Source organism: Aphelocoma coerulescens, chromosome 3, assembly GCF_041296385.1.
Source record: "Aphelocoma coerulescens isolate FSJ_1873_10779 chromosome 3, UR_Acoe_1.0, whole genome shotgun sequence".
NCBI classification, from domain to species: Eukaryota; Metazoa; Chordata; class Aves; order Passeriformes; family Corvidae; genus Aphelocoma; species Aphelocoma coerulescens.
In genome coordinates this window covers 125,339,267-125,367,105 of record NC_091016.1, presented here as the reverse complement: position 1 = coordinate 125,367,105, position 27,839 = coordinate 125,339,267, and the positions used below count along the sequence as shown (strand labels likewise).

General features: G+C 50.4%; 1 protein-coding gene across 2 annotated transcripts; it reads left to right on the top strand.

The window, feature by feature from the left end:
* The first annotated feature begins 442 nt into the window (after positions 1 to 442).
* LOC138108798 (interferon-induced very large GTPase 1-like) lies at positions 443 to 27,839 on the top strand. 2 transcript variants are annotated; one of them, XM_069011910.1, is made up of 3 exons: positions 443 to 558; positions 14,076 to 14,266; positions 17,746 to 27,839. In XM_069011910.1, the coding sequence occupies exon 3, from the start codon at positions 17,748 to 17,750 to the stop codon at positions 25,143 to 25,145; it is 7,398 nt and encodes a 2,465-aa protein (XP_068868011.1). In that variant the 5' UTR covers positions 443 to 558; positions 14,076 to 14,266; positions 17,746 to 17,747; the 3' UTR covers positions 25,146 to 27,839. The 2 variants fall into 2 exon arrangements, with proteins under 2 accessions (XP_068868011.1, XP_068868012.1); XM_069011911.1 differs by lacking the exons at positions 443 to 558; positions 14,076 to 14,266 and adding an exon at positions 12,123 to 12,135.

The window sequence follows — 27,839 nt, the reverse complement described above, 5'->3', positions numbered from 1 at the left end:
TATTATATTAATTATTGCAGCAGTCACCAGCAATCAAAATTAATGCCAGCAGTTATCAATAGCAGCAATCAAATCCACATTACATTATGGATCGCTACAAATTTATCACTGCTGAGGAAAACTTAGACAGGCTGTAACACTAAAGAAACTTATGAAAGATGACTTTATGCATCAATCTATCGATAACAGAGGTGCTGTGCTGCCCCTGCTCCTTTTCCTGATGGAGCACCAGCCCCAGGAAGGGCTGAGGGCCTCACCTGCCCTCCAGGTACCAGCACAGCAGTTAAGGGTCAGAGCTCTGTGCAAAGAGCTGAGAGTGGAGCGTCAGCCAACTCAAACCACGGCTGGAGCGGAAATTGGGCTCTAATCCAAACCATCTGACTCCAAAAGCGTGGCTCCACTTTCACATTCTGCTGCAGTCAAACGCCTGATTTCCCGGAATTGCTCTGCTGCTGCTATAAAAAGGGAAGCAGCACCGAGTTAAGAGCCAGAGCTGGGTAAAGAGGGGCTGGGATGGGCTTCTCTTAGCCCGGGAGCTGCTGGTCCCAGAGGGGGACGGTAGGAGCTGGGGATGGGCTGTGGGGCTGGGAGGCGGGAGCAGCCCGGAGCGGGATCTTGTTGGGCTCCTGCCTCCTGTTGCCTGTGTTTTGCCGTGTCTGGGGAGAGGGCAGGGCAGGAGAAGAGGGGTCCGAGGGCAGCGGGCGGGTGGTGTCTGCTCCGAGCGTGGGCTGGAGGAAGCCGCCTTTGCTGGCAGCCGGTTTGGGGGAGCTCGGGGGAGCCGTGAGCGCTGCGGGGGCTGAGCTGGGAGGGGGGCCGGGCTCCGAGGGGTGGGAGCGTTGAGTCGCCCCAAACCAGGCCAAGAGACACTTCCGAGACAAAGCCCAAGAAGCGGGTGTTTGCTTTATTCAGCGCGCTGGGTGCGCGGGGGATCACTCCTCCTAACACCCACCCCCAGGCACAGAGCAAATTACAATAGATGGTTACAGTTTATGCATATTCATTGTTTCCCCTAGAAAAGGTGGGGTTATGCAAACTGTTTCTTGGAACTCATTGTTTTCATTAGCACACGCGGAGCGCAGGCGCAGTGCTCCCTGGTGGTCGTGCTGGTGGTCGTTTGATGAAGGCTGCATCTTCTTCCTCACTTTGCACTTTTCACCTTTCTTTCCTAGGCATGCGCAGTCTCTTGTCAGCTGTTCAGTTTCTCTCCTGGTTTTAGAAAGCTCTGTCCTTCATTTCGGCAAGCTTTGTTCCCTATCTCTTGCCAAGTTACTGAGCTAGCTTCTACATTTTACAATTTATCTTATTCTAGCCCCAGTACACCAAAGCATGCCCAAGTACAATTATTTTAACCCTTTCTTTCCCCCTTCTCTTGAAAAGTTGTAAATTCTTTTACAACTACTGCATTTCTTGGCAGTAGAGTTCTTTTTTCTACCTTATTCCTAAGCTTATGCTTTTGACATTGTGCATAGGTGTTTGAATTCTACTTGCACAATGTAAATAAGCAATTACTGCAAATGCACAACATTAATACACATACTACTGTCATAATTGCAACAAAAACTAAATGCTTAAGCCAGGAGAAATCAGGTAACCAAGATTTAAACATATTCCACAAACTGGCCGACCAAGGAGCGTCGTCTTTAGTGACCTCATGCAGCACTTTGGTATGTTTCTAAATAGTGTGAATATTCGGGGTTATTTGTTTGCTTTGATCTATGTAAGTGCAACAGCAAGCGTTTACCAAAGTACAAACTTCTCTTATTTGAGCTATAATCATGTGTAATACCATACGACTTTGAAAAACTGCATCTTTCAAAGATTCCATTTCAGTCTGTAGTCGCCTAAGTGCATCAGCTGTTGAGTTAGCTATAATTTCCATCTCAGCTGAAATGTTTACAATTGCTTTTTCTAATTGTACTATTCCTAACGTTGGAAATAATGCACAAACAAAACTATGGAAGTCAGTTCCCTATTGAATTAGGGGGTTATTGGGGCCCTCCAATTTCATCTCCATAGCCCTGAACTGTTCCTCCTAACTTCTTTCTCGGTTCATATCAGGTGGCTAAGGTGAGATAGCTGGCAAAGCAGTGGGGTTTTTTTAGTTTTCTGGTAAGCGTTTCTGGGCCTTTCCATCACCACACAGCCACCAGTATCCAGGTTCTAAAGGGCATTTGGCCCACAAAGCAGGGCCTGTCTTGTTGCAGCCTAAGGCAGGGTAGTTAGTGTCCTTTGTTTAAGCAATGTATAATTGAGGGACTTCTACAAAGGGGAATCACAATCAAACATACTCACATTTATGGTGTTAGTACAGTTAGGATCTTGCTGAAAGGTAGCAAAAATACCAGGTGGTATAGTACACTTAGTATCATTCATGCACTTACTTTTTACTTTAAAATGATATTCTGGGGGCAAATCACTCAGCTGGAAGCTCTTTCCCTCATTTTCAGTAATGTTATGTGTACAGTTCCTTTGTTTACCTTTGTTTTGGAATGTTCTTGTCCAGTTTGTGGAAGGTATTCCTAACAGTGGAATTTGCCCATTTTCTCGAGGGGTAACAGTGCATATTTAACAGTTAGAAACATTGAAAGAACTTGGAAAGTTCCTTACCCATTGCAAATAAGCATTTCCTGACTATGCTAAACCATCATTCACAGGTATGCTTAGTAAAATCATTATATGTGAGAAAACCACACATTATTTACATTAAAAGTCCCTGCAACCTGCTAAAAAGCGACAAAACATAACCAATTGTTCATGATTTGTGGCTAAGTTTTAGCTGTCGTCCATCTGGTGATTGGTCAGACACGACCCATTGATCTTCAGGTGCTTTCTTCATTCTGGTGTAATGAAGCCAGGTTGGCTTTCCTTGTTCCTTTACGGCTGTACGAGTTGCCAGCAGGGTCAGGTGTGGTCCTTCCCACTTCTCCTGCAGAGGATCACTTGTAAGAGACCTGACATACACCCAATCTCCTGGATTTACATCGTGGAATGGCTGATTAGGTTGTGGTGGCTGGCAATTTAGAACTTCAGTTCGTATTGATTGCAATTTCCTGCCCAGTTGCTTGACATGATCAATCAAGGAGTTCTGCCCCACCAGAGCCCCGCTATCATTGAGAACCACGTCTGTCCCGTAAGGTCTCCCATACAGAATTTCAAAGGGACTTAATTTCTCTTTGAGTCGTTGTTTAATTCTCAGCAAAGCCGTGGGTAAAGCTTGATACTAATACAAGTTAGTTTCTTGACAAATGTTAGCTAATTGTTGCTTTATTAAATGATTCATCTTTTCTACTTGTCCACTTGCCTGTGGCCTGTATGGCCATGTAGCTGCCCTTGCATTCCTAATAGATGGCTTATTCCCTGCACTACCTGGGCTACAAAGTGTGATCCCCTATCAGAATTAATTTCCCTGGGCACCCTAAATTGTGGAATAATTTCCTGTACTACAGCTTTAACAGCTTCTCTAGCCTTATTTGTTCTACAAGAGAAGGCTTCTGGCCAGCCTGAGAAAGTGTCTGTGAGGACTAAAAGATACCTGTGTCCCCCTTTTCTAAGTAATTCAGAGAAGTCAATTTGCCACACATCCCCTGGTAAAGGTCCTTTAGGGATAGTTCCTGTGTTTAGCCTAGCAGTGATATTAGGGTTGTTTTTGAGACAGATTTCACAAGAGGAAGTTACGTCCCCGATTGTTTCCTTTAGTTCTGATGCTATCACTTTGTCCTTTAAATGGTTATGTAAGGTGTGAACTTCCTGGTATGTTTTAGTATGTTTGCTTTGGATAAATAGTTTTAGCAGTTTTCTGGTTATGACTATGAGATCCTTTATCCTAGCCCACCCATCTGATCCTACTTGTCCCTTTTCTTCTTGTATCCAATTCAAATCATCATTGTTGTATGGTGGGGGTTTCTTTCCATCCATAAGGATGCTAGAAGGGATTAGAGCTAGGGCTTGAATCTGAACCCCACTGGCCACTGCCTTTGCTGTTTTGTCTGCCATAGCATTTCCCAGGTCAGGGATGGTGCTGCCCTGGGAGTGTCCTTTACACTGCATTACAGCTACCTTTGAGGGTTTTAAGGCTGATTCCAGCAACTGTAAGATTTCAGTAGTGTGCCTAATTTCTTTCTTGTGGGAGGTTAATAAACCCCTTTTATTGGAGAATGGTTAGAGGAGCAGGGACATGGCTCATTGATAGAATTATTGGATCAATAATCCAACTGTACAAGTAAAAAGGCCTGTGTGAGAAAAATTCTACATGAGACAAATCCCTGTGTGAGAAACCAACCTGGGAACCAGAAGGGAGTTTTGAGAGGTTCAGCTGTGCTGATAAGATGGACCATCCCTAAGAAGGGAGGAAGATCTTTGATCTCTCAAGACAAAACATAAACAATAAGAAGCTTGCCAAATGTAGTCTTTTATCTAACCCAATTATGTAGAGGTCAGAATGTGCTTTTATAAGTTTCAACTAATTAAAGAACTGATAAGCTTGTATTCAATACTCTACATAAGTGCCTTTGTATTGCTAATAAACGGAGCTTGCATATATCAATCGTATTGGTTGCCTGCAATGTCTCTCCTCACCTAAGTCGTCGATTTCATTTTGCAACACCCTTTCTTTCCAAATAGCCTGGTGAGCGAGTACCACCCCAAAAGCATACCTTGAATCAGTCCAAATGTTGATAGGTTTACCCTTGCCTAATATCAAAGCTCGAGTCAGGGCTATTATTTCAGCCTTTTGAGCTATGTCCCCACAAGTAACGGATTTGCTTCGATGATGGCGTCTGTGGTTGCAATTGTATATCCAGCAAACCACTTACCATTCTTGACATAGCTGCTCCCATCAGTGAACCAGTTGTCTGCGTTTTCTAGTGGAGAGTCCTTCCAGTCTGGGTGGCTAAACTGCCTCCATGGTTTCAATGCAGTCATGCTGTACAGGCTCCTCAGTAACTTTGTTCTGGAGGTAAACTGCTGGATTGAAGATGTTAGTTACTTGGATACCCACATCCCACATCCTCTGATTCTGCTAGGACAGCCTGATACTGAGAAAGCGAGATGGGGTTAACCAGTGATTTCCTGTATGAGCACTGCCGACACTGTGTGAGAGACAAAAACAGTTATCTGCTGGCCCATTGTGAACTTGAGGGCTTCCTCTGTGTTCAGGGTCATGGCTGCTACTGCACACAAGCAGGCAGGCTGTCCTTGGCTGACCACATCCAGCTGCTTGGAGAAATAAGCCACTGACCTTTTGTACGGTCCCAGCTTCTGTGCCAAAAGTCCCAATGCTGGTCCTTGCCTTTCATGTGAAAACAACAGAAAAGGTTTAGTGACATCTGGTATGGCCAGTGCTGGAGCTTGCATTAACTCACGTTTCAGAGTTACAAATGCATTATTAGTCTTTGGTGTCCGGCATAGGTGAGTTCCCCCAGTCTCTTTTTGGAGTTGGCATAAAGGTTTCACAATTAATCCATAGCTGTAAATCCACCATCTATACCATCCTGTCATTCCCAGAAAGGTTTTAATTCTTTGGTTGTAGTTGGCTGGGGTATTTGGCAGAGTGCCTCTTTCCTGTCGTTACCCAGGGCTCTTTCTCCTCTTGCCAATTCGTATCCAAGGTATGGAACTGGTTGGAGAACGAGTCACGCTTTCTCGGGATACTCTGTATCCACTTAGTCCTAGGATATTCAGGAGGCTTACAGTCCACGCCTTACAATCCTCCTGAGTGTTGGTGGCAACTAACAAATCATCAACGTATTGCAGAAGTGTGGCCTCTCCAGGTGGTGGTATCCAGGTCTCTCATTCTTTGGCTAATTGATCACCAAAGACTGTGGGGCTATTCTTAAACCCTTGTGGCAATATAGTAAGTTGGCTCTTTCTCCCTGTTTTAGGGTTGTCCCATTCAAAAGCAAAAATTTCCTGACTGCTTTCAGCTACTGGCAGTTTAAAGAAAGCATCCTTTAAATCTAAAACTGAAAACCACACCCAGTCACTTTGTAATTTTGTAAGTAAAGTGTAAGGATTGGCCATTACAGGATGTAGTGCTTTTGTCACTAATTTCCTGTATCCAACCAAAAATGGATATGTTTGTGGATCATTTGGGTCCCGATGTGGATCTGTGGTAGGGAAAATGTTACCTACATTCCCATATAGTATTCCAGTGGCTATTTGTCCCTGCACGTGTGTTTTTGTTGCAGATACTACAGCTGCTTTTTCTGTCTCAGTTAACTCTGATAGCATTAAATCTATATCCTCCCAATCAACATCTTGATTTCTAACAATCAATATGCTAACAGTCCTTGGGCATCAGGGGGTCTTGCTCTCTTTCAGCCTTAAGTTTTAAGCATCTTTGTCCTATACTGCATGAGGAGCAACACCTCTTCATGTGGCTTTTTCCTTTTGCTCCTTTTTCTAACAACAGGACCGTCGAGTCCTGTGGTGCTAAATTAATGCCACGCTGCTTCTGCCACTTTGGTTTGTGTCTTAAAGTAAAGAAGCAGTCGGCGTAAGAAACATCATCCTATTTGTTCTCCCTCTTTAAAAATAACATTAACTGGAGTAGGGTGTTATAGTTCAGGGTCCCATTCTCTGGCCACTTTTCACCATCATCTAATTTATACAGTGGCCACCATTGATTACAGTACTTAATCAGGGTTTTCTTTTTCAAAGTTCCCCTTGGGATTCCTCCTAGCTCCTTCCAATGTGCCAACACACACCCTAATGGACTTTGCTGTGTTATCTCCGTGCTTACTGATGATCCCATGGTCTCCTTCTCCTTTTCTCCTTCTGCCAATCAAACCTGCCTCTGACCTTCTACATACTTTCTCCCAATCCTTCTCTAAGACTTTCCAGGTCCGGGGAACTGAGTCCTTTCTCCCACACACTAGGGAAATAATGATTGCCTTTTCAGGTTCCCTTACTCTCCTTGGCCACACTGCCCTTATCCTCTGCCAATCTTGCCAACTCCTTTCTGTGTTCCTGTCTAGTGGCTATTGAATCCCTTCTCTCCCTAGCCTAAAAGTGAGCTCATTTTCCCACCACTTAGGGCACTGTGTATCTCTCTTAGTAGATGTACAATACTATCTTCTCTGACAATGAACACAATCACACTAAGTCCAAGCCTCAAAATTCCTACTCCACCACAAACAAGGAATTTCAAGGAAAAACCCTGGTGGTACTGAGTAACCTGGTGGTGTTGTATTTATATCATGTTGGGGATCTGAATGTTCCCAGTCCAAAGCTAAAATCTTTCCCCTCCAATAATACAATCCACCTCCCTCCAGATAACAAGGTTGAACCCCAAACAAATGGTTTATATGATTTATACTCATTCACTCGTTGCACCGGTTTGTATGATTTATACTCATTCACTCCTTGCACAGCATATCTCTTTCACTCTTTTTCACTCCCACTCATTCCACAGTGGAAGCCACAGAAAAAAAGACAAAAAAGACCCACAGTAAAATGGCAACACAACAAAAGACAATAGCAGTGATTCCACAGTAAATACCACAATAACGCAGCAGTAAAAAGCAACAAGACAGAACAAAATAACAGCACGACAGTGGGGTCCAACCCCTGGGGCCTGCAACCCCTAATACAACAGCAGGGACTCTTACCCTTGGGGCCTCCAGCCCCTCTAAGAGTGGGGTCCAACCCCCTGTTCCTTAAAGGTACCTTTTTTTTTGCCTAGTACTAATTTTGGGAGACCGAGTCTCCTCGGGGCTTTCAACTTACCCTTGGGTACTTGCACCCCAGACCCGCGGGTATTTCTGCTTAACAAAAACAGCAAATACCTAATTTGGTGCAGATGGTCCTTCTCTGTTCCCACCATAAGCCAAAGGACAGCTGAGCTTCCCCTGAGAACTCAGGGTTGCAACTGGGAGGTCTGCTTACCCATGGATCCAGCAGCCGAGCAGAGTTAGGGTCCCATCTGGGTCGCCAGTTGAATCGCCCCAAACCAGGCCAAGAGACACTTCCGAGACAAAGCCCAAGAAGTGGGTATTTGCTTTATTCAGCGCGCTGGGTGTGCGGGGGATCACTCCTCCTAACACCCACCCCCCAGGCACAGAGCAAATTACAATAGATGGTTACAGTTTATGCATATTCATTGTTTTCCCTAGAAAAGGTGGGGTTATGCAAACTGTTTCTTGGAACTCATTGTTTTCATTAGCACACGCGGAGCGCAGGCGCAGGGCTCCCTGGTGGTCGTGCTGGTGGTCGTTTGATGAAGGCTGCATCTTCTTCCTCACTTTGCACTTTTCACCTTTCTTTCCTAGGCATGCGCAGTCTCTTGTCAACTGTTTCAGCAGTTTCTCTACTGGTTTTAGCAAGCTTTGTCTTTCATTTCAGCAAGCTTTATTCCCTATCTCTTGCCAAGTTACTGAGCTGGCTTCTACACTGATTACAATGTATCTTATTCTAGCCCCAGTACACCAAAGTATGCCCAAGTACAATGATTTTAACCCTTTCATTGTGAGTGGTGGGGGAAGGAGGAGGGATGCGGGGGGATGGAGGGGCAGACTGAAGTCTGCAGAGGCACAAAGCCTGGCCCGAGAGCTGCCAGAGGGACTGGCCGGGAGGGTGAGAGCCGCTGTGCCCCAAGGACAGATAGGGCTGATCGCCGTGGAAAGGGAGGGGGTCCGGGAGGAGACTCTGTGGTGCCGGTGTGTCAGGTGGGAGGGAACGCAGCGCTGCCGTCTGGCCATGGTGGCACCGGCAGTGGCCTCGTGGGTGACAGCTGTGCCCCCAGAGAGCCTGGAGCCCCAGCTCTGCCCAGGCCCAGGAGATTCAAGGAACATTCAGAGCCCAACCAAAGCCCGAGGAACTGGAGAGGGGGTTTCACTCAGGCACGTTCCTTGGCTCCGAGCACAATTTCATGGAAATGAGTTGCTTCTCCTGGCCCCTTTCCTGCCCCTGGGCATGGCCATGGGAGCAGTGGGACATGGGACATTGTGGCAAGCTGACAGCCTCAGGTTGCCAAGAGCAGCCAAGAGACATGGTCGGGCTGGAGGCCATGGCCACTGCTCCAGGGAACGCTGGGAAAAGCTCCTGTGCTGTGGGTGTGCTCATGTGTGTGAGCACATGGGGTGCACCTCTGTGTCTGTGTGTGCTTTCACATGTGCATGCGCATGTGGGTGTGCAGGGGGCAGGGTGTGCCCTGCCCCACTGTTGGCTCTGTGCTGGGTCCTGAAAGGAATGAGAAGGAGGTGTCTACAAACAAACTGTGGTAGATAAAGCCAGATACTGAGAGGTGAAAGAAGCAATGGGAGGAACCATAAATTCCATAGGAATTCCACTAATTGACACAGACTGTTACTCACTCAAGACTGTGCTAATCCCTGGATTTAGAGAAAAAGAACAGAGACACGAGGAAAAGAATGGGGGGGCAGGGGGGTACACGGTAGAAAGGAGGTTTGTATTAAGTGATTCAGGAAAATCTGTACCTCTCAATTACCTCAACCAGTGGGGAAAGAAATAGGGAAATGCGGCTGGAAAATTAGGATAAAAAGGAGGCTGTGTCCTCTTAACAATTTGAGACACCCCCTAGGAAATGCCCATGACCTCTCCCTTTATTTGAATAAAGTTACAGGACTCCTCTGTCTCCTTTTTGGACAGACCTCTGGTGTTTGTGGATTAATTTTGCTGACAGTCCTCAGACTGCTCCAACACCTGGGAACATGTATTGGTTTTGCACAGCCTGGTTTTTGGTAGCGGGGGGGCCACAAAGATGGCTCCTGTGAGAAGCTGCTGGAAGCTTCCATCATGTCCAGCAGAGCCAATGGCTGATGGCTCTGAAGATGGACATGCTGCTAGCCAAGGCTGGGCCAATGAGAGAGGTTGACAACACACCTCTGTGATGACATATTTAAGAAGAAAACCAAAACAAAGGTGCACAGTTTTTTCTTCTAGCCCGAGAAGAGGAGGAGGTGAGAACACCTGAGGGAAAACAACATGGTGACACCAAAGTCAGTAAAGAAGGAGGGGGAGGAGGTGCTCCAGGTGCTGGAGTCGAGATTCCTCTGCAGGCCATGGTGAAGACCCTGGTGAAGCAGCTGTGCCCCTGCAGCCCATGGGGATCCATGGGGGATGCAGAGATCCACCTGCAGCCCCTGGGGGAGGTGCCCATGCCAGAACTGGTGGATGCCTGGAGGAGGCTGTGATCCAGTGCAAGACCCGGTGGAGAGACAGGCCCCTGCTTCCAGGCTAGAGCATCCTGGTCTTGGAGGACTGCACCCCGTGGAAAGAGAGAGTCACGTTGCAGCAGTTTTGGGAGGGCTGTGTGCCCGTGGGAGGGGCTTATGCTGCAGCAGGTGTGGTGTGGCTGCTGATCGCGAGAGTGGACCCACGCTGGAGAAGTTCAGGGAGAAGTGCCTCCCGTGGGAGGGAGCCCACGGCCTCACAGGGGAAGGACTCCTCTCCCAGAGCAGCAGAAGGAAGTCTCGGTGATGAACTGACCAAAGCCCCGTGCCCTGTCTCCCTGCACTGTTGGGGGGAAGGAGGGAGGGACTGGGGGGAGAAGGTGTTTTAAGGGCTTATTTTACTTCTCATTGTCCTTCTCTGATTCTGTTAGTAATAAATTCACTTTGCAACCTTAAGTTGAGCCTATTTTGCCCTTGAAGTGTTTCTCCCGGTCCTTATCTCACTCATTAAGTGTTTGTTAATTTTTTCCCTCTCCGCTGCCCAGCTGTGGCAGGGGAGGGTGAATGAGCGACTCTTGTGGGTGCCTGGTGTTGGGCCCGTGTCAAACCATGACAGAACATCCCACTGCTGGTGTTCCTCCTCTCACGTCTCCCTCCCCAAACCCAGGGTGTTTTGCTCCAGCCCCATGGCTTCCTGCTCCAGGGGGTCCCACAGCCTTGTGTCGGTGCTGCAGGAGGAGGAGGAACCCCCTGCCAGAGCATCAGCCTCTTCGACAACAAAAGCAGAGGGAGATTTTGGGAGTGGCCTGGCATCCCAGATCCTTGGTGCTGGCACCCTTTGTGCTCACTTGCTGCACTGGAAAACATGGTGGGAGCTGCAGCCCTCGAGCACAGGGAATCAACCCTATTGTCCCTGGGGTATTATTAATGGATCCTCTGTGGGTTTGCTGGGATGGGTCTGGCTGCAGGAGCTGTGCTGTGGGTCCCCGTTTCCCATCTTCCTTCTTTTGGCCTTGCTCCAGCCCAGGGAACTTCCCCAGCCTGTGTGGGCTCAGGTGGTGTAGGCTGATGTGTCTGAAGGTTGTCTCCGTGTCCCTGGGTTGTTCAGGGCATGGAGCTGATGTGATTGCACCAACAAGCAGCTCCCCCCATCCCTCCCCTCCTCAGCTCCATCCTGTTCCTAGGACTGGCTGCTGTCAGCCCTTCCCATGGAGGCAGGAGGAGCACTGAGTCCACCTCTGCAGCTCCTGGTGTGAGAGGGACATGGAGCTGCTGGACTGAGTCCAGAGGAGGCCAGGGAGATGCTCCAAGGGCTGGAGCCCCTCTGCTCTGGAGCCAGGCTGGGAGAGTTGGGAATGTGAAACCTCAAGAAGGCTCCAGGGAGACTTTGGACCCCTTTCCAATGCCTAAAGGGGTTCTAGGAGAGCTGGAGAGGAACTTGGGACAGGGGTCTGCTGTGCCAGGACAAAGGGGAAATGGCTTCCCAGTGCCAGAGGGCAGGGATAGATGGGATATTGGGAAGGAATTGTTCCCTAAGAGGGTGGGGAGGCCCTGGCACAGGGTGCCCAGGGAAGCTGTGGCTGCCCCTGGATGCCCAGCAGTGTCCAAGGGCAGGCTGGACATTGGGGCTTTGAGTACTCTGGGCTTGTGGAAGGCGTCCCTCCCCATGGCAGGGGGTGGAATGAGACAGATTTAGTCTCTTCCCACCTAAACCAGTCTGGGATTTGATGATCCAGAGTAAGAGGAGTAGGTTAGGAGATTTCCAGCCATGAGCCCCAGTTACTGCCCACCTCCTGCTGACCTTCACCCCAAACCAGGCAGCAGCTACCCAGGTTTACTTCCACACTCTGCTGCAGTAAAAAACATGATTTCCAGGAAACCAGCACCCCACCTCGCCACCTCTAACAGGAGGAGCAACACCGACCGGGGAGGCGGGAACCGGATAAGAAGAGGGGCAGGGTCGGGCTATCCCCAGTCCGGGAGCTGCTGGTCCCAGAGGGGGACGGTAGGAGCTGGGGATGGGCTGTGGGGCTGGGAGGCGGGAGCAGCCCGGAGCGGGATCTTGTTGGGCTCCTGCCTCCTGTTGCCTGTGTTTTGCCGTGTCTGGGGAGAGGGCAGGGCAGGAGAAGAGGGGTCCGAGGGCAGCGGGCGGGTGGTGTCTGCTCCGAGCGTGGGCTGGAGGAAGCCGCCTTTGCTGGCAGCCGGTTTGGGGGAGCTCGGGGGAGCCGTGAGCGCTGCGGGGGCTGAGCTGGGAGGGGGGCCGGGCTCCGAGGGGTGGGAGCGGAGCGGCGGGGGAAGGAGGAGGGATGCGGGGGGATGGAGGGGCAGAGTGAGGTCTGCGGAGGCGCAAAGCCTGGCCCGGGAGCTGCCAGCGGGGCTGGCCGGGCACAGATCCATTGCGGAGCCCCTTCCCTGCCGTCTGCCCGTGCCCGGCCGGGAAACGCTCCCCGCGGGCGGGACCGACCCTGCCCGGCCCGGGCACCGCCAGCGCCGCGCTGGGGCCGGGGGGCTGCGCTCCCCTGAAGGCAGGAGCGATGGGGGCCGGGCGCCGTCCTGGGGCTGATGCTGGGGGGGTTCCTGGCCCCCGCGCCGCTCCTTCGGGAGCAGGGCAGCTTGGCGGGGATGAGGGGCAGGCACGGGACATCCTGCTCTGTCCGGCCACCCGGGGCTACAGCTCTACCTTTTCCTCCCCATGCAGGGAGGGTGGCATTCTCCTCTCTTCCAGTCTAAGCGGCACCGCCCAGAGCGCTCTGCTCCCTGCGGCAGCCCCTCAAAGGCACCTGCGCCCCCAGAGCCCCTTTCCCTGGGGCAGGGCTGGGGAAAACACTCTCGGGGGGCTGTTCCCGTGAAACGGGCTGCAGGCATTCCCATGGCAGGTGATGCTGCCAGCCTTGCTGCTTCCCTCGTTTGCTCCCAAGGTGAAACTCGATCCCGAGTTATCCCCTGCGTGTGTTTAGTGCCTCTCTGCGGGCACCGACACACTCGCATGGGGCTTTTGCCCTATTCCTGCAGCACTGGAAGCCGTGCGGGACTGCCAAAGGTGCCTGGGGGCTGCTTCAGGGTGTGGCTGGGCTGGAGTTAATGTTGTCCAGGGCAGCCCCCGGCTCCTGAGCCTGAACCAGAGCTGGCAGCACCCGAATGGGAGAGAATTTGGGATGGGACAGGGCTGGGACAAGTGGCCCGAGTGGACAAGCTACAGCAGTGGCCCTGAGCCAGTGTTCCCTTCCTGAGCAGCCGTCCTGAACTGAGGCTCTGCTGCCCGGGGAGCAGCTGGACATGTGCCCAAAGAAAACAATTGGTGTCTAAAGTCCCTCCTGTGCTCTGCCAGCACACCCACCTTTCCTCCGCTGCTGAACTGCCCTTATCTCGAGCCAGCAGTTTTTCCTGCTTCTGATTTCCCTCTCCTGTCCCCATCCTGCTGGTGGGGGCTCACGAGCTGCTGGTGGGAGCTCAGTGCCTGCTGGGATCCAAGCCCAGCGCTGCTTCTCCCCCTCTCCGGGGGCCTGAGCTTCCCCCCAGCAGCAGCTGTGGGGTGTGGGCAGTGGTGGGACGGGGCTGCCCCACTGTCAGTGCTGTTCCCTGGGCTCTGCCCCCTGCACACCTTGTCTCCTGCCCCGAGAGCACAGATGTTCCCTGCACAGCCTCTCACCCATCAGCACCCCCAAGTCCTTCTCCTCAGGGCTGCTCTCAATCCATTCTCTTCCCCTCTTGCGTCTGTGCCTGGCATTGCCTCTCCAGCATGTCCAGCTTCCTTCTGGTGGGGCAACAGGGATGCAGGTCCCAGGTGAAACCCTGCTCTGGTCAGCTCCCCAAAAGGGCCCTGAGGAGTCTTTGCTGCCTGGGCAATCCCCAGTGGAGGAGAAGGGTTGGCCTCCAGGCCTCCCTGGAATGAATCCTCCATGCTCATGGGTTGCCTTCTCCTGTCTCTCTGCTCTTCTCCTTTAGGATTTTGAACCTTTCCTTTCTGGTGCTCTTCCTCCTGAGTCCTCAAGGTGGTTCCCATCTTCTTCTCCTCACCCCGCTGTGTGTCCCAGGCCTGCCACTGCTGCTGTGCTCTGTCACCTGAGCTGGGGCCCTCGGCTGCCGGTGTCCACTGGGAAACCAAGGCTTGGAGCAACGGGAGCATCTGCTGTGAGGTGGGTGAGGGGAATCAGAGCCCACAGCCCTTGCACAGATTGCTCAAATCTCCATGGACCCTGAGGGAAAGCTGCCCCTGAGGGCTCTGGGAGGGTACAGGAGCCCTCAGACCTATATCTGAGTCCAAGCCCCTTGCATTGATACCTGTGCTGGTAAGAGTCTCGTGGCCTTGGTGGGACAGAAGCTGCATGCACAGGAAAATTTTGTGCACAGAATAAATCTCTCCAGTATCCAGCTGAACTGAGATTGGGACAATTATCAATTTGTGACAGTGTCAAAAACCCCAAAGGTGTAAAGGCAGGTGTGCAGTGAGAGCGCCAGCTCCATAAGGGTGAGAATCATGGAATGATGGAATGGCCTGAGTTGGAAGGGAGACACCAGGATCCTGAGAGAGGCAGGATCAAAAACTCTACTGAAATCCAAATACTGGCTGTCCTTGATCATCTCTGTGGCTTAATGTGTTATAAAAGGAAACTCAGTGTGACGAGCAGGACTTTCCCGTCCTGAGCCCATAGTGCCTGTGACCAATGACTGCCTTGTCCTCAGGGGCTTTTCAATCAAAAGTGACCCGCACTGATGGACCCCAGCACCTTCCAGAGCCTTTTCCCAGGGGCCCTCCCTAACTCCCTCCCTGAGTAGCCTGGAGTTGTGGAGTTTCCTCCTGCACTGGGGTGGGCCTGTCACAAAATTGCCAGAAACAGATGAATATGTCTCCCTAACACCAATTTCATGTTGAAGAGGGCATCATTTATTCAGGCGCCTGGAGTGGCATGGGGGAGAAGTCTTCCTAACATGCCAGCTGATTTCTACAAGTGTATTGCTAATAACAGTCACTACAGGCACATTATAATTTGCCCATTACCAGAAAAACCGTCCCCATGTTCCCCAAGTTCCCAAACTCAGTCCTTGTTTTGGCTGTAGCTGCCTGCCTGAGCCAGATGTCACCTCTTCATCTTCCAATGTCCTTGTGTGGAGAGCAGTTTCTGCAGGCCTTGTTTCCCTGCTAAAGATTATCAGACACAGTGTCTTCTCTGCTAAAAGTTCATGGTCACAGTAGAAATTGAATAAACCTTTTTGGTATCACTAAGGCTTTATCATTATCTAGATCCACACATACGCCTAGGAGCCCCGTTACGGTGAGGGACTGGAGAGCCCCTCCTCGTAACTGGGAATTCCTGCAGTGCTTCCGCCTGATGGAAACGAGGCTTCCGACTTTGCTGTGAGAGGGCACAGCTTTTATAGTGTTGAATAAAAAAGCTGACATCACTTCTAGTGCAGGAGCATCTGGTTTTATTGTCCTCTTGGGTTCCTCACAAAGCCTGGCCAGCGCTAAAGGGGGAACCAAGGGAGTTGTCTTTGATCTTTGTTATGAATGAATGGTGCCGGTTTAAATCAGCCTCCGCCTTTTGCCCAGGCCTCTGGCAGCAGGCAGTTGTGTTATTGAGGTGGCCAGCACGCCAAGACCCACTCTCATTCGCAAGTTCTTTATTAATGGCTGATTCGGTCTATTATAAAATGAATTCTTTATTAATAGACACAAAGCTAACAGACATGAGGCTTAAAACAGACTATTACTACACAGGGATAAGGCAAAAAGGGACTACTAGTATTACACACGGGGTTAAAGGTACCATTAAATTTACAGCTAGCTGAGAAATACTATAACTTAGCATCCAATGTTTCTTGCCATCCAATTCTTGAAGGAGCACACATCAAGAAATCCTCTCTCTCAGTTCCCAGGGAAAGGGACCTGGACTTGCATCCAGCTCCAGGGAGAAGTCTTCTCACACCTTTCCGAGGAGTGTGTAAGAGACTTCTGCCTCTGTGATAAACTGTAGTATTTTTATAGTGTAAAACCAGGCCTTTTGGTCACCTCTGTTTGTTTATCTCTTCCCACATCAGCTAAGCTGGCAGAATTTTTGGTGCCAGGAGACGATACCTGCTGGGCCTTGCCCACCTGGGTTATCTCTTGTGAGGAATGAGACAACTCTTTGTAGAAATTAAAACAATTTATTAAAACAGAAAAATTGAAAAATTGCAAAAACTAACAAAATATAAAAATTTGGGATCCTAGTGGCTCAGGAAGTATGCCCCAGGAGCGCAGGGATTCAGGAACTTTAGGCTTAAGGCAGCTCTGAACCTCAGGTAGAGAAAAAAAAAAAAACCTTGCAGTCTAGGCTGGTCAAAAAGAAATCTATTTCTAAAAGCCCCTAGAAAGGGGTAGGTTTCTCCAGCACTGCCTTAGCAAGCTGGAGAGGAAGGGAGACTGAGAATGGGCGTGTCTTTTCTTACACCTTTATAGCTTTTGCTCCGCCCACAGCCTGCCCACAGCCCACCCCTTTGGTTCAAGGTGATTGGTGCTCTCCCTTTGACAGACCATCTCCGTCCACCAATGGCTCCTCCTGGTCAGAGGGGTGATATTAGTTGAGACAAGGGTCATGGAGCTTACGGGGGTATGGTTATGGGGGCTGGGCTGTTTGTTGCAACTGGGGTTTTTTAAAATCTGCCTTGAAACCAAGATACAAGTAAAACATAAAAAAAAAAATACATCCAACACATCTTAAAACACTTGTAAAAGTATACAGTAAACACAGGAAGACCATAAAAACTTGATTAGTGTACCTGGGCTGATGGGTTAATTTTAACATTCAATTTAAAAATGTTAAGCTCAAAATTAATTAAAGCACTTAATATGCAAAGACCAAGCACAAATAGGGATTTCATGTATGACATCTCTTATCTGCACCATCTATCTGTGGTGGGAGAGGGGTGATATGCCCTGCCACAGAGCGAGTGGGGCGAGGGAGGGGCTGCGCGCCGGCAGCTGCAGCAGGAGCACAGGTCAGAGCCCGTGTGGCCGTGCCGGGCGTGGGGACAGTGTGTCTGGGGAGCGTGGGGTGCCTGTGGGGGGAGTGTGTGAGTGTTGTCTGCGGGTGCTGGGAGCAGCAGGCTGGGCCAGCCAGCGAGCAGGGCAGCCATGGGGCTGGGCAGAGGGTGCAGGATGCAGGCAGGGCTGTTGGACGGGCAGAGGGGCTGAGCCAGTGCTCGAGGGAGCCAGGAATGCTCCCGGCTATCTGCACTTGTGAATTGAGGAGCCCTGCTGGGAGGATGGGGGTGATGGTGAAGGCAGCACCTTGCCCAGGGCAGGGTGTGGGGCTGAGTGACTCTCTGGGTGTGTCTGTGTGTCTGTGTGTATCTGTGTGTGTCTGTTGTGTCTGTCTGTATCTGTGTGTCTGTGTGTGTGTCTGCGTTGTCTGTGGGATACACACTCAGCTTCAGGGTTGATCCTGCAAACAGGAAAGCAACAGGCACATCCAGCGTGCTGGGAAGGAGACCCTGGCTCTTGTGCCATGCCAGGCTGGGCTCCAGCAGCCGGGTGCGAGCAATCCCCAGGGCCGCAGCTGCTGCAGAGCCTCTGCCAGGAGGCTGGGGCCTCTGACAACACAGCTTAGGGACACTCTCTTTTCTTCCTTCACAGCCATGGCTTCGCAGGAGGACACGCAAGAGGGGGATGCCAAGGCACAGCTGGCAAAGGCATTTCAGAAGGAAGGACTGGATGCTGGATACTGGGTGCCCAAAGTGTCGCAGGTCCTGGGAATTGAGTGCAGAGAAGCCCTGCAGCATCTGGAATGTAAAGACTACCTCAAGCTGGAGTGTGCAGCACGGCACCCCTGGGAGAAAAAGGCACTCCAGAAACTCCTGAAAATAAAAGACAACAAAACAACCACTGAAGAGGTGCAGAAGGAGCACTTGGAGAAGACAAAGCAGAGACAAGAAGTGGCCAAACAAGCCCTAAATGATCTGACAGAAATGCTCAAAAGCCACAGCCACAGCCAGGATGCTTTGAAGGAGAAAGCAGAGACTCTGTGGAAAGCCATGGAAATTCCAAAAGAGTTCTGGCCATCGCCAAAGAAGCCCTTGGCAGATATGCTGGAGAGCATCCACAAGCAGCTGGAGCAGCAGGAGTTGTCAGCAGGCAGGACGGAGCACATCCCCGACACGGAGGTGCTGAGCCGCGCGTCAGGGGGACTGGCCCTGCAGGGCATCTACAGAACCAGCAGACCTGAAGATGTGCTGGCAAAGCGAGAGCAGCTCCTCAGGGTTCCTGAGGGATTCCAGCTCTCTGGTCCGGAGCAAGGATCGCTACTTGAGAGGAAGGAGTTCTCCTCCTCTGCGGCAGAATCCAATTTCACCAAGTCCATGGAGCAGCTGGGGTTCAGCATCAGCGTTTCTGCCAAAGCCGCATTCTGGGGGGTTTGTCTGGAAGCGGGTGTAGATCACAGCAGCTCCTCACAGTCACAGAACATCCACCAGTCCCACTCTGAGCAGAGCTACTTTTGTACCACCATGTACCAGTACATCCCTCTGGCCTCCTGCTACTTCCAAAGGCATCAGCTTCGCCTCTCGGATGCAGCTCTGCAGGAGCTGCAAGACATGGAGCAGCTTTTGAGCTGCATTGAGGAAGAAGACAGCTGCACCCTGCTGAAGATGTGTGAGAGCTTCTTCAACAGGTTTGGGTCCCACATAAACCAGGGTCCCCTCCACTTTGGAGGGATATTCTGGTGGAAGGCGTCTACAGAAGGATTCCGAGCCGAGCAGTGGGAAGAGATGAAGCAACAAACCTCTAAAGCTCTGAACAGCTTTGTCAGGGCCAGCTGGGGTGGCTTTGGGGCCAGTGTAGGAGGGACCCTGGATGTTTCCAAATCCAGCTCCAAGGCTTCCATCCAGGGAAGAGCCGGAGAGAGTTCCCACACAGCGATTCAGCTCTACGTGCTCAACACAGGGGGCCCACCAGACACAGCTTCTCTTCCTCAGTGGAAAACAGGGCTCGTGTCTGATAACACAACGTGGTGTGTTATCGACCGTGGCTTTGAGCTGATCCCAGTGTGGGATGTTATCCGGTGCAATCACAGCAGGGATTTTAAGTCTGTCACTCAGATGAGCAGAGCCCTCAGGGATGCGTACAAAGCGCTGACAAATCAGAGCGTCGGCACCATTTTTGGAGAGGAACTGGACAGTGCAGTGCAAGAGGCCAGAGATTTCATGGCCACTGTGAAGGCCTGGGAGGTGACGGTGGATGAAAGGAAGCTGCTCATGCTGATGGAGCTAAAAGAGGATCTGCATGCAAAAACCAAGAACCCCAGTGTGTGGATCAATGTGTGCCTGTCGGACAAAGCCCTGCAGGACTTCCTGGTGAACACCGTGCGCAGTTGCCAGGAGTCACCTCCAGAAAACACCACCTCTATCAAGGTAATGTTGAGGAACATCCTGGATCCTCATATCTACTCTGTCAAGGACTTCCCTGAGGCTTCCTTCATTATGCAATGGATCTTCCAGACTGAGCACCAGCTTCCCAGACGGCCCAAAGTCTCTGAGCTTGAAGAGCTCATCAAAACACTGCAGCAAATGAGGGAGCACATCTATGCTGTCACCTATGCACCAGGAAGCTCTGCTTCTGCTGTTCATCAAGCAAAGGTAGAAGCCACCCTGACCACCAGCCTCGCCATTTATTCCTTGCTCCAGTCTCTCCAGGAACGGGCTGAGAAGGACATGGAACTGTTGGTGCTCTTGATTGTGACCAGCACAGGGTACAACGTGGAAAGCAGCACTTTTCCACACCTCCTTGGACACCCAGAAATTCAGTACATGGCCAAGGAAATGGAAGCGGCACATGAGGAGTACGTGAAACTGAAGGAGCAAGATGCCGACAGAGCTGAGGCCTCCCTTCTGCTGACGGGTCTGACTGTGGCACCCGAAAGTCAAGAGCTGTCCCCTGAGCAGAAGAAGGAGCGTTTAGTTTTCATGGAAGATCACATGCAAGGCTTGTGGTCCACACGGGTCAAGAATCTCCTCCAAAAGCACAGTGGAGGCAAAGACTGGGAGAGGCTGGAACAGGACTTGCATTCCTTGATCAGAGGGTGTTTGGATGAGAAATGGGATGAACAGAGGATGCAGAACATACTCAGAGACATGGAAGACACTGTTCCAACACCTGAGCCCCCCAGTCAGTCCCAGTCCAAGTCAGACGGCAGCAAATCCCAAGCAAATGAAGCCACTGCAAACCAGGAATTCCGCCAGTTGCTCAAGCGCCTTGGACTCGAAAATCACTATCCAAGAAAAATGGGGATGAGAGATTTCCGCACCATCTGCAAGACATCTCTGCAGGACAGCCAGCCCAGCAAGGACAAGGAACTGCCATTTTACTTCTTGCAAAAGCTGTTAACAGTGGATTACCGGGTGAGGTACCTGACTTGCTGGGACAAGGGACAAGGGACAAGGAACCCAGGGCTTCCACATGTGCCACAAATGACAGAGCAAGAGCAGAAACCTTCTGACTTTTTTGAAAACTTTCTCCATCGTTTGAAGGAAGCAGTCCCTGAACCTGGAAGCAGGGACAGCCGTGTGCACCCCATGGACCTGCAGATGGCCATTTTCCATTGTGCTGATGACTTCCTGAGAGAGACACTTGCAACCAAGCTGGCGTTCTGCCAACTGGCGCTGCCTCTGTTGGTGCCCAACCCGTGCACTTCACACATCGAGTTCCCGCTCTACGCCCTCAGCCAAATCCAAAGGAGCTGGAAAGAGGCGGACAAGTCAGGAAAGCAGGCCAGAACAAAGAGTTACAACAACAAACTCATCTTTCAGGCACAGACACCCATTGTGTCCTTCATCCGCATTGGCAGCTCGGCCTCCTCTTCCAAGTCTCAGCTCCTGAACGCTCTGTTGAACAAACGCAAACACGACACTTTCTTCCACCGCCACTGCAGAGGCAGCACCAGAGAGCGTTTGCTGATGGAAGGGGTGGTGGAGATCACCTGGTACTGCCCCCGCGGAAGCCCTGATGACACCTTTGAGTGCTGCGTGGCTTTCTGTAACCTGCATGGAGATGCCAGGGATCACGGAGCACAGCTGCAGTTCCTGCAGGAGATATCTGCTGTCAACGTGGCTCTCGTATCCGAGTTGGAGCACATGGACAACAGGGGGGAGAATCTTCTGCAGGGTCTGTGGCAGTCGCAAAGGCCTTTGGTTTGTCTTCTCACGGAAAAAGAGAATGTTGCAGCTGGACAACACAGTGAAATCATAACAATAGGGATCAAGAACAGAAACGAAGCAGAACTGGCCGTCCAGCTGACTGAAACAATCCAGAATCTCCTGGAAAGGTCTCATCCACGTTTCAGCCTGGAGGCCTGTCTGGACAAAGCTCGCCAGCACAGATTCGTAGTGGATGCAGATCAACCTGCATGTCTGACAGCCAAAGCAAAGGCAAAGGAGCTGGTGGAGCTTCTGAAGAAAGAGAAGCTGTCTGAGATCAAATCCCAGCTCCTGCCCCTTCAAGGAAAACTGTGGTACCAGTGGTGCCAAAAGGACAAAGAGCTCACTCGCTTGCAGGAGAAGGGAAACAAGAGCATTGAGCATCATCGCAGCCAAATTGAAAGCGAGAAGGCAGCAATAAGAAAAAATCAAGTTAAGCAAGCTGAGTCCCCAAATCCACTGGTGAAATCATTCCTCTACTTTCTCCAAGCACAGCCAGCAGATATCAAGAAATACTTCCTGCACTGGATGAAGGTCTTTATGGATGAGCTGTCCTGCGGTTGCCTTGAAGAACTGAGGAGAGACTATCACGAGTTATGGTCTGAAGTCCTGGCAAGAAAGAAAGGCAAGAAAAAACCCAGCATGGAAGCTCAGCTGCAGAGTCGGTTGAATGCCCTCTCTGATGAAATCAACGATTCATCCATTGGCCTGGAGCATCTCTTGAGAGAGGTGGGGCAGATTTATGAAGCTCTGGAAGAAATGAACTGCAAGAATGAGAGTTGTGTCAAACTGCCAAAGATTGCAGCAGATCTGATGGTTTCGGGGTATCCTGTGGAGCTGATGGATGGGGATGCTTCTTACCTGCCCTTGTGCTGGGTGGGAGCAATCTTTGACAGCTTAATTGAGAGGCTGGGGGACAAACGAGTGTTTGTGCTCTCCGTGCTCGGCATCCAGAGCACAGGCAAGTCCACCCTGCTGAATGCCATGTTTGGTCTGCAGTTCAACGTCAGCGCGGGGAGATGCACCCGCGGAGCTTTTATGCAGCTCATCCCAGTGGGTGAGGAGCTGCAGCAAGACTTGGGCTTTGATTTTGTGCTGGTGGTGGACACAGAGGGACTTCATACCATGGAGATGGCCAATAAACACTCCCTGAACCACGACAATGAGCTGGCCACCTTTGTCATTGGCGTTGGCAACATGACTGTGATCAATATCTTTGGAGAAAGTCCCTCGGAAATGCAAGATGTTCTCCAGATCGCTGTGCAGGCTTTCCTGAGGATGAAGAAAGTTAATCTTTCCCCAAGCTGCCTCTTTGTCCACCAAAACGTGGGAGAAGCAACTGCCAAGGAGCAGAACATGGAAGGACAAAGGCGTTTGCAGGAAAAGCTGGATAAAATGACCGTGGTAGCTGCCCAGCAGGAATTCTGTGACATCTCCTCCTTCAGCGACGTCATCGGCTTTGATGTGAACACCCACATTCACTACTTTGCTCAGCTGTGGGAAGGAAACCCCCCGATGGCACCACCCAACCCCACCTACAGCCAGAACGTCCAGCAACTAAAGAGCAAAATCCTCCAGGCTGCCCAGAAGCAGTCGCAGCGCAGCATTTTGAGGCTCTCGAGCCTGAAAGTTCGTATTGGTGACCTCTGGAATGCGTTGCTGAATGAAAACTTTGTTTTCAGCTTCAAGAATTCCCTGGAGATTGCCACATACAGGAAACTGGAAAGCGCCTTTAGTCAGTGGACCTGGAGGCTGAGGAGTCACGTCTTAGACATGCAGATGAGACTGGACAACAAAATTCGGAATAGGGACTTGCGGAATGTCACCAGAGAATACCTTGAAGGGCAGGTGCAAGAGACAAGTGATGCCATTGAGAAAGAAGTGGAAAAGTATTTCAGGGAGGACAAAGACCGTGAGACACTGGTCCAGTGGAAATCAAGCACAGAACTGAAGCTGAAAGAACTAAAAGATGCTCTTCTTCTTGAAACGAAAAAGAAATGTGAGAATCTTATTGAGCTACAGAAGGAGCAGAGTAAACTGGATGCAAGGAAGGCGCAATATGAAGATGAGCTCCTGAGAAGGAGTAGGGAGTTGGCTTTGACTCTGAAAGGGAAGAGCCTCAGTGAGAGAGAACTGAAGGACAGCTTTACCTCTGTCTGGAACAATTGGATTGCTGATGTCTCCCGTGATGCTCCTCTCCTTGAACAGGTGGATATTGATGCAGAAATCGAAGATGTCCTTCTAGAGCACTTTAAGGAGCCAGGACTCCATGAGCGGATCAGGTCATCTCCCAAAGGCAGAGGATTTTCTTTTGACATGCAGAAACACGTCATGAAGAAAAAGTATTTGGGCTACTTCCAAGATCCCAGGAGCATTTCCAATCCTGATGTGATCAACTTGCAGCACATCACAGACAGCATCATAGCACGCGTGAGAGCAAACATTGATAAGAAGGAAGAGGAGAAACGGGATTACAGTCAAAATTTTATTCATGAAATACTCAATGAAGTACAGGAAGGTGTGAACTCCATCCCCAGCAATGCAAAATGTACTTTTAACAGAGAGTACAGCATAGATTTGTCTCTGTATCTGTGCAGAATGGCAGCAGAAAGGTTTAAAGCCATGCATGAAGCGTTCCAAAAGGCAAATGACCCAGTCGTGTACCTGAGCAGCAAGAGAGAGGATTTCTTCCAGTGTTTCCAGATTTCCTGCCAAGGAGCCACTTCTATCACAACTTTTGCTGTTTTCCTTTGTGACAAGATTGGACCAGCTCTTCACCGGGCAGTTTATGAGAGGACGGCTAAAGCCATTGCTGAGGACATGCAGGGCAAATTCCCAGATTTCCAGGGCAACAGAGCCAATCTGGAAATCTCCATCCTGAGATACCTGGCAGAACAAGAAAATTTTGAGTATTTCAAGGAGTACCTTAACTGTCCAGAAAAGTTTTTTTTGAGCTACCTTGGAAAACGAGTTCAGAGTTACTGTTCACATGGGAGCAGAAGTCTGGAGAAGTTTTTAGATTCCTCCCTTAATCTTCTCTGTGGAAACATCCTGAAAGCTGTTTCTTTCTCAACCCAAATTATCAAAGACAGAAAAGACAGAGAGGACAAAGTCTCTCTTTGGTTGGATGAATTTTGCAGGGAACTGACAGAGGTGATCAACTTGCCCAGAAGTGACCTGAAGGGCATTGAGCACCAGGAGGTCACAGACATTGAGTTCCTGAGCAGCGCCATGGCAGAAGCTCTGGATGACCTGAGGGACAGGCTCGGGAAAGGATTTGCTGATGCCGATATGAGCTTGTTTCCAAGGCAGCCTCACATCATCCTGGCGGAGCATTTCTCAGGGTGCTGGGAGCAGTGTCCCTTTTGTGGGGCTGTTTGCACAAACACCATGCGGAATCATGATGGAGACCATCAGCAGATCTTCCATCGCCCACGAGCTTTGATGGGAACCGTGTGGGAGAAGACGAACCACCTGGTCATTGATATTTGTTCCAGCCTTGTTGCAAGTAATCTCAAATTCAGGTTTGATGATGGCAAATGGATCCCGTACAAGAGATACCGGGATGCAGGACCCCGTTTTTCCACTTGGAAGATTCTTCCTGATCCATCCATGCAGGCGTACTGGAAATGGTTTGTGTCTCATTTCAGGACACAGCTGGAAGCTTTGTACAATGGGAAATTTCAGGGCAAAGGAGAAATCCCTGAGGCGTGGCAGAGAGTTACCAAGCAGGAAGCACTGTCCGAGCTGGACAAGTATCGGTCATGTCCATGGGAAGGAAGAACCACAATGGCTTTGCAGTTTAGAGGAACTTTGTACCAGGCTCTCCTCAAAATGCAGTTATAACAATGACACTCTCAAGCCATGTAGAGAAAATGGTATCTAATTGCTCCCAAATTTGGTGAAATAAGGTGTGTTACTGCAGCCATCGCTCAGCAACTCCCTCACTTCATGATAAAGCCAGAATGCTCTTGCTTCCTTGCCATTAACACTTCCCTCTGCTTTGTTCTAGAGCTAAACCAAACCCCTTCCCTGGGCCAATCGGCCTTGTGGCCAAGCCTGATCCCAAGGGCCAGGGCAAGGGCAAAGGCAGCACTCAAAGCCCCCCTCGGATCTGCTGCTGTGAGACAAGAAGGGACAGTGTCCCAAAGGCAGTTTTCCTGCAGCAAGGAGGTGTCCTGCTTGGAGAAAGGGCTGTGAGGCCTGAGGGCAGCTCCACACTGGCTGCAAGCTGGGCTGCTTGGCTTTCGGGCATCATCCTTGCCTCTCTCATTGCAGCCTCCTGGATCAGCGGAGGCCGTTCTCCCAGCAGGAGCTGTTGTGTCCCTGGGCTCAGGAAAGCAGTGACACGACAGCCCCATGGCTCAGGCAGTGCTTCCACTCCCTGGCATGGAGGTGCTCTGTCTCTGTCCAGGGCAGCCGCTCCTGCTCAGCTGCCTGGGGCTGCTGCCCTTCCCTCCAGCCCTCAGCCCCGGCAGGAGCTGCTCCTGCCCTTGGCCTCGCTGCTGAGCCAAAGCCTTTGGAATGCCCCATGTGGAGAATCCCATCTGCCAGCACCTTCCGCAGCGGCCCTCGGGGCAGTGCTGGTGCTGTCCAGGCAGGCTGGTGGCACCGGAGCCGTGCCCTGGAGAAGGTGGCACCATCTGGCACTGCCCCAGGGACGTGTGGGCAGTTTGGCTGTGCAGGTGCTGCAATGCCGCTGGCAATGCAAGGGCCAAGCCCTCCTGGAGAGCTGCTGAAGGGCTGCTTCAGCCTCATCCCCTGCAGGCTCTGCTAATAAAGGAGTTGATTTGGACCGTGCTGCTCTGTGCCTCCTTTGTGTTCAGGGCAGCCACAGCTGGGGGTGACTGGAGCTCTGTGTGGGGCACACAGGCAGAGGACAGCGGGGTGACACTGGGGAAGGGCGTGTGGCAGCAGAGGCTCTGCTCCTTTCAGGGTCTCTGCTCCAGGAGCAGCTTCACTGTCTGCAGGGACAGAAGAGAGGGCAGGAAGCTCCAAACCACAACATCCAGGGAAACCAGTGGGAGTGGCAAGTGCCAAGGGAGGCAGTGGTAGTGTGATAGATACATATTATAATATTGGCTTTCTACAAATGTTAAAATGGATGCTATATGTATAATGTTAAAGTAGCTTTGTTATAAAGATGTAGTTTTATAACAATAACTTATACCTTTATTTCTGTCATTAACTAAACTTAGACATAATAGTAAAATAGCTAATATAGTTATGCTTGTGGTACTTGAACTGTCTGCTTGGTTGGATAACATCCAACTACTGTGTATTGAAGACCCCTGCTACTGACATGCCAACTGTCAGCAACTACCGTCTGTGGAAACCATGGACCAAAGCCCACTCTGGAGGTGATAATAAAAACTGACTGAAACCACAGCCAGGAAATGTGCATGCTCTAAAAAGGCGGACCCAAGGAGGCGCCATGCTAAACAGCTCCTGGAACATGTAAACTAGTTTTGGTAAAAGTTTGAATATGCATAATTGATTATGAATATGCATTAAGCTGATGCAATAGGACAGGTATGTAAAGGGTGTCTCCGCAATAACAGGGGTGCTCTTGGCTGAGTGCCAAAGCACTCAGTGCTGTGACTTTTGCTTTATTTTGCTTTGTCCCCTATCGTCCTTTATTAGACTTTTAAATCCTAACAGGGGAATGAACCTCGTTTTTCACATCTGGGGATTCATCCGGGATTAACACCTCGCCTCCAAGACCCTGGGAGATCCCGAGTGGGAGAGGCACGCCCTGCTGAGTTCAGCAGCCGGCTCTGTTTCTTCTGGTGTGAATTGGTGGTTGCAGGTTGACACCCCGTGGACAAGAAAGGGACAAATAAAGCAAAAGAAAGGGAAAAAGAGGCCCCCGAAGAAACCATGGCAGCTAGCTCCACAATTTTCATGCACAAAGACCTGGACAAGAAAAAAAGGATTGTAAGTATTTTCAGGGGGGAGGATACAGAGGTTGACTGGTGCGTGAATGAGACTTGGGCTGGTTACCCCAGATCTGCAAAGTGAGTGTGGAGTCTGTGAGAGTTGTGGTACCATCTTTTTGCGAGAAAAACAGCCAGCGAGGAGACAAAGCAAAAGATAAAAGGAGTGGGAGATCCCCCCGGGGTAACTGGGACTGGGTCTCAGGGAGGGGTTGGACCCCTAGGAAAAGAGAGCAGAAAAAGGGTTTCCTAGCACAATCCCCTAGGAAACAGGGGACGAAAGTGAGGGTCTCCGATTCCAGAAATTTTGCCGGATTGAGGGTTGGAACACACAGGCTAGAAAAATTACTCTAGATGGGAAGTGTGGGAGAGAGAGAGAATCTGGGGTTGGCTAACAAAATTTGAGATTTTATCATTCGAAAAATAATACCTGTGGGTGAATATTAACAAGTGATTTGAAAATCAAGATACCTTATTATTGTGTTGTCTTGTTGTGAGTGAGAATGAGCGAGACATATTAAAGAAATAAAAGTGAGTGAATAAGAATGAATGAAAGTATACATAATATAGATGGTTGATTTAAAGTTTGACTTTATTATCTGGA

Bases quoted from the DNA above. Each gene is read 5' to 3' on its own strand.
- LOC138108798 (XM_069011910.1), top strand. From the start codon at position 17,748: ATGGCTTCGCAGGAGGACACGCAAGAGGGGGATGCCAAGGCACAGCTG.